Source organism: Tupaia chinensis, unplaced genomic scaffold, assembly GCF_000334495.1.
Source record: "Tupaia chinensis unplaced genomic scaffold, TupChi_1.0 Scaffold000117_2, whole genome shotgun sequence".
Lineage (NCBI taxonomy): Eukaryota > Metazoa > Chordata > Mammalia > Scandentia > Tupaiidae > Tupaia > Tupaia belangeri.
The window spans coordinates 4,234,542-4,246,342 of NW_006159583.1; the positions used below are offsets into that span (position 1 = coordinate 4,234,542).

The 11,801-nt window shown below is 34.2% G+C and overlaps 1 protein-coding gene across 4 annotated transcripts in view; it reads left to right on the plus strand.

The window, feature by feature from the left end:
* The window catches only part of AKAP7 (A-kinase anchoring protein 7), a 184,724-nt gene that overhangs the window by 122,211 nt on the left and 50,712 nt on the right, over window positions 1-11,801 (plus strand). For 3 of the 4 annotated variants that reach the window (XM_027770231.1, XM_006144293.3, XM_006144292.3), the window contains one exon: window positions 1,501-1,648. The exons of the other annotated variant lie outside the window; for it this stretch is intronic. In XM_027770231.1, coding sequence (XP_027626032.1) covers window positions 1,501-1,648 — 148 coding nt within the window. The remainder of the gene's footprint in view (window positions 1-1,500; window positions 1,649-11,801) is intronic. 4 annotated transcript variants of the gene reach the window in all.

The following is an 11,801-nucleotide window of genomic DNA, read 5'->3' on the forward strand; positions in this document are numbered from 1 at the left end:
AAAGAGGGGAATGAAAAAAATCCCAAGGCTTTCAGCCTGGTCAACTAGTATGGGAAAGGCTATGAGAAGAGCAGTTAGGGAGGGAAGAGCAGGAGCCTAATTTTGGACAGAGAGCAAAAACATATACCAATAAAAACATGTTTAACAAAACATTGAAAATTAAGAGCAACCTAAATGTCCAGTAATAAAGAATTAGATACATAAATTATGTACCTTTATATAAAGGAGTTCTATGAAGAAGAAATATTATGCACTTCTATATATTATTTATTTGCCTGCATATTTACTGAATAAGTAAAGCTAGTTATCAGTTGATACTCAGAGCATTAGCACATTCCTATCAAAAGAAAAAAAAATTTGTATTTACATAGAAAAAGTAAAATACATAAAAAAATTGAATAGCATTAATATGAAGTGATTTAATTTTAATTTTTTGTTTTTATATCTCCCAAAGTATTTTATAGTTAGTTTTTGTCAGTTAAAACAGAAAATATATATTCTAATTATCAAGATTTTACAGATTGTGTTTTGGGACTGTGAAGCTGAGTTGCAGGGCCATGTCTAGGAAGAGAGTAGGGTGGGTGAAGGTATTCTTTCCCATGTTTAGGAAAACTACAGAGGTATCAAGGGCATCTCACCCTAATTTTTCAGCAACCAGCTAAAAAGATGAAAAGATGAAAGCCTACAGGTGGTGTGATGGTTAAGACAGTGGCACGGTGGTTAAGGCAATGGCATGGTGGTTAAAGCAGCTGGATCTCATATGACCAACTACATGGTTTGAGTCCTGGACCCAGCAGCTCAGAACACATGCCAAGCATGTGTGCATGTGTGCCCAAAATCCTGAAAGGAGGATGAACTAGACAGGAAGGGATTGCGATGTGACTGTCACCTGTGGGGGGTGCTTTTTTTTTTTTACTTTTCCTATATCTCTTTATCTTTCTTAAGTGCACATGCACCGTTGACAAAATTTAAAAAGAGAAAAAGAGGAGGGACAGAAAGACAAGATCTTGGAAGGATTACTGAACCCCCTTACTCCAGTTCAAGTGACTTTTAATTATCTTTCAGATAATTCTTATGTAGGGAACTTAAAAACTGCATCCATTTTATAGGAACATTTTTTTCTACTATAAAGTGTTAAGATTCATATCACTTTATAAAAATTCATCCATTTCTCCATGGTTGTTGGAGATGATTATTCTTTCCTTAGCATGTGAAATTTCAACTTGATATGCTTTAGTATTTCTGAAGCTTAAAATATATGAAGTTCTGAGTGCTGCCAAATTTAAACCTTGCACTTATTATTGATGACTTTTAAGATACAACTCATGCAAAAAAGATCTTAAAAACAACTTTACAACAATTTTGTGGTATCCATTTTCAAGTGCCAGTAGACTATTTTATACTAAAAAGTGATATCAGATTCTAAGAAAGTGATATAAATATGAACTGGCTGCCTGAGTGAAATGATTGATCGATGTGATTTTGTTTTGTCATTTCAAGGGAGTGAAAAAAATAGACCCTGAACTCTATGAAAAATTTATTAGTCACAGATTTGGAGAAGAAATTTTACATCGCATAGATTTGTGCTCCATGCTGAAGAAAAAGCAAAGTAATGGTTATTATCACTGTGAGTCTTCAATTGTCTTTGGTGAGTGCCATTTGGAGAATTATTTATCTTATTTATCACTTTATTTTGGTAAATGTTTAGGGTCGGTAGTATATATTTTTCTCAATGATGTATTTTTCCTAAATATTATGTTTTGGCAATAATGTATTGAAAATTTTGTAGAATATTTTGAGTATTTATATTTATCAGTCAAGATTTTACTACTTTTTTGTTTGTGCTTTAAATATAGTTATGATGAAGTCTTGAAAGGATGATTCAAAATTCATTTCAGTTTCATTTTATTTCTTGATCATGAAGAAAGCATTTTATCCGACGAAGGCCTGTATGACCACAACATTCTACACCACGCATTTCAATGTTCTCTCTTTTTAATTATGAATAGAATGACCCAGGCTAGAAAGTTTTACTCTGAGAAGAGAAAATGTGGATGGCCTGTGAAACCTGAAAACTCTCATTTCTTCTCTAAGGAAAAACAGGTTTTGAGGAAAAGCAAAGATTCACAGATAAGTACTTTCAGATGCCATCTGATGCAACCACAGACTCTCATCCAATTATGGGGAGTGTGTCACTACATGAAGATCCTTTACCCTAAAAAAGGTTATTTCCTACCTTTGGCAATGTGAATGTATTTCCAAGGAACCTGTACTATTGTGATTCAAATTTACTATTTCAAATCAGACACTGTTCTTATAAACAGTAAACTTTAAGACAATCTGATTTACATACTCTTAAAGTAACATGAAATTACTCAAAGAAGAGAAATACATATGTCTAAATATTTCAAGGTCTTCAACCAAGATGATTTTTCTCCACATCAACTTGAAGAAAACCTATGGAAACATATACATCTTGAAAGAATCCTAATAGTGAAGGATTTAAAAAAGGCTCAAATTACCTCCAAATCCTCATAAGGGATCTTCAGAGATGTCGTTTTCCCTTCCAAAGATCCTAGTTATCTTAAACAGAAGATATGCAGTTTGCTGTTTGAGTTTTATATTTTGGAACATTTCAAGCCTTTCCTAACGAGGTTTATTCAGAATCTCTGTAAGGGAGCTAGTTGTTTTCTATTCCAATTTTGATGTGAACCAAACATTTCTGTTTAGGTTCATTATAAAGGATGAATTTAGATCCTTCTTGCATAGTTCATATTTGTCTAGCTGGCTCTATCTTCTGTGTAATAATTTAGGTCAATCTTGAACAAGAATGCAGTGCTTTGTTGACTCACTCTCTTTAAAACAAAACAAAATGAAGAATGTGTATGTTTAACTGAAAGTATCGTGGGACTAGTGTCGTACAGCTTATGACATGTGTCACCGGAACTGCTCTGTTCAGCTCACCCCACATCTCTGTATTTCAGCCACTATACCCTTTCATGTGCTTTTCCAGCTTGATCTCTAAATATACTTGTAGTTTAGATAATTGCTCTAGATCTTTAAACTTCTTCTTCTGCATCTAAAATGATAACTTATTATGTTATAATTGACCATGTTTAATACATACTGGAGTGCTTTTATTTGTTTATGGGTAATTACTGATTTTTCTCAAACTTACATGAATTTTGGAACAATATTTAGCAAGATTTGGGTCACCTTCTAAATTAGATTTAATTGGCTTACGTTGGTTTGGCTTTTCTTTGATGTGATTTTTAACTTAAATTGAATACTTTTCTTCCTTTTTCTTTTTGGTAGCAAAGGCACAGGGTAGTTTATTAAATAAAAGCAAAAGGACACTTCTGAGAGGTAGGAGTAGGCCAGAGCACAAAAGAAAAAGAGTGGCTCAAGGGCGAATCAATATCTGTTTCTTGAGCCTTGAACTACTATTATTTGCTATATGTATTAATAGGGTGGGACAGATTTCTAATCTTAAGATACTTTATATTCACAATTCTGGGGTAGGGTTAGGACTTTCTGAAATTGTTTACAAACCTTTTTATGTAGGTACATATGAGGTGTCTTCTAAAAGTTTATGTAAATTGCATATCATGAAAAAACTATACGTGGATTTCAAAAATTATTTGCATGACAATAAGCTCATACTCCATATTTTTTTTCATGAACTTTTAGAAGCCCTCTCATAAGTGAATTCTTCTGGAGAGATAATTAATTTTTTATTAATTTGCATATTTCCTATCTTATTTTGTTAATAATGCGTTCTTGAAATGTGCTCGATTCCAAGTCATTGATTTTTGTTGCTGTTGTTGCTTTTATCTCTATTAGGCCATTTAGGGCATTTCAAAAGTTTTTTTAACAAAATTTCTTTCCTCCTTTTATAACAACCCCTCTTGCAAGAACTAAGCCCATTTCTTGAGGGCTAGAATTTACTTGGTTTCTCAAGAGACGGTATTAATCCATTCATGAGGCTGAGGTGTGTAAGATCCTGTCACCCCCCCCTTAGGCATCACCTCTTCAACCCTGTGATCCAATTACTGTCAACTAAGTTTCACCCTCCCAAAACTATCACAGACTTCAAAATATGAACCACTGGGGTTAAATCATTATCCAAATCAAAAACAGTTGGGAACTCACAACTGCAAATTATCTTTGTTCGTAAGGAGTTGGAGTTTATTTTTATTTATTTATTGTTTTAGGTTTTACTATAGGGCAGATGCATTCACTAGAGACAGAGAGAGGGAAAGAAAGAGATTGAGAAATCACTCCCCCCAACTCCAGAGGGGTGACCATGCTACGATCCCATGTCCTTCATTATCCTCTGAGGATTTTATAATAAAATAATGATAAAACATGCACATGCACCCAGTGTGTTTTTCAAGTTACCAGGTCTGGAACTTAAACTGTGCAATTGGCCATGTAGGATGCAGCCGCCTTAACTTCCATACCACCTGCTGACCATGTAGTTCATTCTTGATTCTCCTACCAGTATGTGAGTTTAGAATCATTCTTCTTGATTCTCTTACTAATATGGGATAGTAGCCCTTTGTTTTCTATATTGACTTCAAATATTTTCCATCTGAAAATATTTAATTTTGTATTTTATTTTTATAACATTATTTTGTGTTTTAGACAAGTAATTTTTCCTATTGTTTGTGATTTTTATTGCATTATAGATAAGAAATTTCTCTTGTGATTTCTTGATTCATCATGATGGTTAATCACCAAACTAAAGATTTGATACATACTTATTTATATTTTCTTTTAGTTTTATTTATTTACTTTATTTTTTGCATTTGAGCTTTTTTTTTTTTTTTTTTTTTTTTTTTTTTTTTTTTGTTTTTTTTTTTTTTTTTTTTTTTTTTTTTTTTTTTAAAGAGAGAGAGAGATTTTTGCTAAAGGGTGCATGTACTTGCTGGAGAGACAGAGACAGAGTAAGAAATCACCCCCAGGGGGGATGGCCACATCTCAGTCCTTTCTCCTCCATTCTCCTCTTGTGATTTTGGGCATGCACACACACATGCCTGGCATGAGTTTCAAGTTGCTGGGTTCGGGACTCGAACCAGGGTCAGTCACGTGGGAGTCCATTAACCATTGTGCCTCTCCTGGTCCTCTGCATTTGAACTTTTAATCTACCTGGTATTATCATTAATATAGTATAGAGAAAGAGAGAAACAAAAGAGTAATATAGAAATTGAGGTACTAAAAATGGCTGTGAGGTAGGGATTTAGTTTAAAAAAATTTTTTTTAATATTGATTTTTTAATATCAGAGGTCATACATTAGCAGTACTTTACGTTGTATTTGACTTAACACAGTTTGCTTTTGGATTTTTGTTTTCTACATTTTCAGTCACTTACCAATATTGGTTATATTACCTATAACAAAATCTGGATTTTTACCTTCTTTTGAACAATTATAAAATTTGGCCACACTGACCCCACATTCTTGCATGGCACTGCAGTTTCTGTATACAGTAGTGGGCACCCTGAATGTAGCTGCCATTTTTTAAAATCACTCCTTAGTCTGTTCTTACACCTGTTTTACTCATCCATGCTACCTATTTGGCAGCAGTGAACATTTGAGTTTGTAATCCCTCTAAGCTGTTGCTTGCCCTGCTTTTTTTTCTTTTTTTCTTTTTTCTTTTTAGGTTTTTGCTATAGGTCACTGTAGAGAGAGGGAGAGTGAGAAATCACCCCTTGGGGGGGTATGCCCCTCTTCAATACCTTCTCTTTCATTCTCTTCAAACTTTGGGCATGCATACCCACACACCTGGTGTGATTTTTCAAGTCACTAGGTCTGGGACTCAAATCACGGTCAGTCATGTGGCTATCCAATACCTTAACCACCACACCACCTACTGGCCCCACTTGTGCTGCTTTTACATTTCCATGGTGAGCATTTTTCTCACTTTTGTCTGGCATTGTATGCCTTTATATGGAGAGTTAGGGGAATTTGGTAGGATTATGGAGGTAACATTCATGTTTTCAGACATAAGAAAAGGTACATTTTAATTGTCTTATAATCAATACTTTGGGTGATATATGTTTGCTTGTCCTTGGGCTATACTAGCTACACAAATCAGCTAAAATCAAAATCCAAAGAAAAAAGGTAAAAAACTCAGTTCTTCCTCGTGAAAACCAGGAATGAAATATGGTTCAGCTACCCAGGATTATAAAAGCCATTCTCTGTGAGCTAGTTACTCAAGTTGGGTGAATTAATTTTTCTCAGGCAGCTATGTTCCATTTATATTTCCTTAGTGAAGGTAATTGACTAAATGACACCTTTTGTGAGATTGATGAGCAATTTAGTGCTTGCAAAGACTAGTTTATTTTCATCTGTCAAATATATCTTATGGGAGGTAATGGGGAATATGGAAAGGTCTAGAAAGCTTTTTGTTTTCTGTTTTGTAGGTCAGTATATTCCTTTATAACTTCTGCAAGCATAAGTGAAAACAATGATATTCTGGGAACTCCAACTATTTTTTGGCTCAATAATAATTATCCAGCATTAATTTAATGAATGTAATTGGGCATATACAATGTGTCTACTTCTCTCTTGTGTATCATACAGACAAGTATGAGGCATAGTCCCTAGAAGTGATCCAGAGTCATTGGGTACCTGAAACTGCATCTGAGAAGTGGAGAGGGAGGAGGAGTAGTGAGTAAAGCTTGTCCATAACAGTAATGGACAATAGAACACAGTAGAAAAAGCTTGTAACATTACCTTCTAGGAGATTGTGGAATAGAAAAGAGCAAAATTTAGCTGAATGGGATGATACTGAGGAGCTGAGCAATGGATAGTAGAGAAAGACTTTCTAGAGCAATAGGTGTGATTTACATAGGTGGGAGAAAAACAATGCATTGAGAGGCAGGGTGGAGGGAATAATAGCAATAGGAAACACCTTGTTTGAATTTACCATAAAATTAATTGAGGAGGCTAAGGAATGGGGAGCTGCTAGGTTTGTATGTGTAGGGAGTTGGTGAAGGGATGGAAATACTTATGTACTGAGGCAGTCAATGTGTAAGAAGGCAGACTGAGTAAATAGATGTAGCATAAAAAGAAGATGAAGTTTAATACTCAGGGTAATAATACAGGACCACATCCTAAAGATAGGAACTCCAATTAATTCTAGACTGTAGATTAAGAGGCAATGAGGAGGTTAGGAAAAGGCTTAAATAGAAGCAAATAAGTGTGCACAGACCTGGTGATAGACTATAAAAAGGTCCTTCCACACAAGTCATAGTCTTCATAGCTATAGTTTATTCAATATGTGTTCAATGCCAAATAGATCAGACCAACAAAATGCCAGGCTGACCTTCATGAACTGAAATACTAACCAGAATTCTCAGTAAGTTGAATCAATGAATTTATCCCATCCAGAATGCCTCTGATTTGGAAACCATCTTTAAGAGACCCAGACAGCTTTGACCAAGGTCTACTCAGAGATTTCTAGTAGTCATATTTATGTGTGGGTTAAGCCAAAAGGAAGAACTTTTTGTGTTGCATCTGGAGTTGGAGTCCATAAGATTGAGGAGACTATCAACTCTAATTTTGATGTCCTAATTCTCAGTGCTCCTTTACCCTTAGGGGCAAGGGCAGAGATCCAAAAGCACTGAGTTGCCCACTTTTGGATCTTACTTTGTCCTCGTATATAAGCATGGGGATCTGCTTTATGAAAGTGAACAATGTTAACATAATCAACCCATTGGTTCTTGTGTCAGGAATGAGGAATTTTTTTATAGCTAGGACAAAAATGTTTGAACTTTCTAAACTCCTTTTGATAAATTATAAATAAATATTTTTAAATGTTTAATTTGAAAATATTTATATTTTGTTGGAATGCTATATGCCCACTCGAAGGTCCACTTAGTGGAAAAGGGTATTGGTGATAGATTATCTGCTTGAATGTCTTTTTTTTTTCTTTTCTATTTTTATACTTTTTCAGTATATTCTCATTTTTTAAAACATTCAATCACTATATATCATTTGGTGTGTATAAATAATTTATCCAACATGAAATTCTTCTCAGACCAGTCAAGTTGAGAATACTATACATGTCATCATCAACAGGTAATGAACCGTTTCTGTGTCCCACTAATGTCATGCCTCTCTATTTGCTCTCTTCATATCCTCTATACTCTTCCCTTCTCCTGCTGCCCTGTTCCATACTGTCTTCAGCATCCATAACTATTTTCACTGCTTTTATGCCCTCCAACATTTCCATGTCTACCATAAAGTGCAGATAGTTGGTATATATTAAGTGGTTCCATGCAATATCTTTCTTTCATATCCTGGCTTGCTTATGGAGCACCATTTTTTGGTTGAAGAACAGTTGACCAACTGTCTTTTTCAGATTTAGGGACTGACAGGCATTTTCTTGAATATAAACAAGTGAACTTATCATGTCAAGTGCAACAATTGACATTATTTATTGTTGATAAAGTTTAAGCTTTCAAGCAAAAATAAGAATTTTGGAAAGATCAAATCAGATGCTATGAGCTTGACAGCTTCCTAAAATGTAAAAGACATTTTTCCTACTTTTTATTGTGGAAAATTTTGTACAATAGTAGAGAGCACAAAGTAGAATAAGAAACTTAATCTTCCTAGGTTGTTTTTATCTATTACACTCTCTTGTGAGAAATAAAAATAAATTTAAATTTTACCTTATTGGGTTACATAACCTATATATAAATGCTGCACATATTTAAAGTATGCAACTCAATGAGTCTGTACATATGATTGTATGTCTGCGAAACCATTATCATTAAGACACTGAATGTTTCCTTCTCTCCCCAAAAGTTGCTCGTGTCTCTTGCCAGTTTGTACTTATAGACATTTCTGATGAGATGGGATGATATTAATGAATATTTGTTATTTCATGTTTTATAATGATCTTCAGAATTCAGAAGATCTCCATGACTTAGCAAATACACATTTTTAAGATGACCCAAGCATGTTATTATAAAGTCATATAAGATCTATTGAAAGTACAAGATAGACCAAAAGATTTGAACATAGAGTATGTAAAGTTCATTGGTATGTTTTAAGATTATGCATTATAACTAAACTCGAAGAAGCTACAACATTTCAAGTTTTGGTATAGTATTAAAGAATATCTAGTCATCTGAATTTAATACATATTTATAAATATAATCTATATAAACAAAAACTCAAGGTAGAGGGCTGTCAGCCAGTAATTTTTAAAGTGTAATCCTGAGTCCAAAGCATGTAAAAACTTAAGCTTTAGTTTATGGGTCCAGGAAAACTATGAAAAATGTAATCCTATTTTGATCAGTATTTTCATCATTTTCTTCCAGTAAATTAATTTTGATGGCTATTCAGCTATCTCTTTATAAAATATTATCTGATTTACTTCCTCTCTCTTGAATTTTTCCTTCTTCCCTCTTAAGTTTCCATTTGAACTTATAAAAGTAAAAATATACCAAGTGCAAAAATACTCCATACTGACAGGAACATATGTATATGGAATAACTCATTTAAAAATTATTATTATATGAAATTGATATTCTGTAATTTAGGACTCTCTCTTTTGTGGTTTGAAGGATCAAAAAATGTGTCTTGTTTTCTTTTGCACAGGCTGACAGGGAGATGATTAAGAAAATTTCAGCTCTACTTAAACCAATTAAGATGAATCTATTTCAAGCATATTAGAGGAGGGAACAGTGAGAAAACAGTTATCATCTGAGGGAACTGCACACTTTTTTTTTCATTGAAAATGTTAGCAGTTGGAAATTTTCTGTATTCAGAGTTATAAAGTAATTTAATAAAATCTGAGTACAGGTTATTTCATTATTTACTTTGTGTCACAGTAATTGGATAACCATATAGTTTGTCATCCAAATGGTACCTATATGTGCAAAACGAGAGCTATTAGTTACTGCACTTGGATAAGAGAAGACAACCAATACTGTCCCAGTTTAAGTGGGACTTATAACACCCTACCCGGAAAGTATAATGTCCCTGAAAAAGTGGGAGCATTGATATGTTGAATACTATATTTTAGGTGCCAGTCTTGTTCCTTTTTGTAATTGATTGTCCTCCTATTATGTTTCTTTGATAGAACACGCCTTTAAAAAGAAAATGTTTGAAATTTCATTGTTATATGTCCCTAATAAAAATGAAAAGCAGTGGATAATTGGAACTCTCAGTTTATTTCTTTACATCTGCTTGAATTAGAGGAAGCTTCAGGATAAGTAGCTGAGAAAATTAATCTTAGTGATGTTTACTGTATTTTAGCTAGTGTCTCAGCTATTAATCTGGATGCTAACAAAAAGTGGCAGCTGTGGCTCAGGTTATTTTGAAAACCCAACCATCTGTTGGCCTGGTTTCAAACCTTATGATTTACATTCAACATCATAGGAACCCTACATATCGAAGCAGCAATGCTAAGTGGTAAATTGAACTATCTGACAAATTACGTATCACTACTAAAATGATGTAGTAATTTATTTAGTCAGTTATTGGTAGAGCCTTCAGTTTTAAAGTGTATTTTAGAAAACATGAAGGTAAATATTGAATTCCAAGTAAAGAAAGAGACTACAGTGAATGAAATTCTTGAAGTACAGTCTATAGTCAAAGCCATTAGCCATAGGAAATCAGCATTAGGAGACCTTTCTAGTTCCCAAAAGTTATGGTTAATCAGCCCATCACGTTGCCCAGTTACCCCTGAATATGTTGTTTACCACACTAAAAAGTGCCTAGCACAATGCATGAGAGATAGTGTTATAGAAATGCCACTTTTTAAAAAAGTTTGCTTTCTTTCATGAGCCGGAGAGACAGAGAACCTTAACTCTGTGACCTTCCTCCATCTTCTGGCAACCCTGAATTACACGCATGTGCCCAGCATATTCAGTGAGGCATCTGGATTTGAACCTGGAACTTTCCCATGCGGAACCTTCTTATGTGGTCAGCCTTACAGAATGTTGCATTTTACTGCTGTACCACACCATACAGCATCAAAATGCTACTTTTCTTTTCTTTTTTTTTTTTTTTAAAAGATTTTTGCCTTAGGGCATGTATGCTCTCCAGAAAGAGGCAGAGAGAGAGAGAGGGAAAGTGAGAAATCACTCCCCAGAGGGTTATGCCACAGTCCCTTCTCTGTTCTCCCCTTCAGATTTTGGGCATGTGTGTACATGTGCCCAGTGTGATTTTTAAGCTACTGGGTCTGGGACTTGAACCATTTGGTCATTTGGGAATCCAGTGCCTTAACCACCACACCACTTGTTGGCCCCCAGAATACTATTTATTGAAATTAATAGTAGTACTAGTTTTATGGAGTACTTATTTTTTTAGCTACGGGGTCTGGGACTTGAACCATTTGGTCATTTGGGAATCCAGTGCCTTAACCACCACACCACTTGTTGGCCCCCAGAATACTATTTATTGAAATTAATAGTAGTACTAGTTTTATGGAGTACTTATTTTTTTATTTAATTTTTTATTTAATTTTCTTTTATACATTCAATCACATTATTATTTGGCTTACAAAATGGATATTTCAACAGGTGAACATTTCTCCTTAGTACAGTTGATAAAACTACAAAATATCTTCAACAGATAATACCACATTTCTTTGTGCCATTAATGCTTTGCCTCCCTACTTTTCTTCTCAATGTCCTTCCTCAGACCCTCTTCTTTCACACACACTATATCTGGTATTTACATCTATATACTGTGTTTCTATATCCTTTAGTCAATATTACAACCATATTCTTTCCTAACATCAGAATACCCATTTTTTTTTTTTTTTACAGCATGCATCAA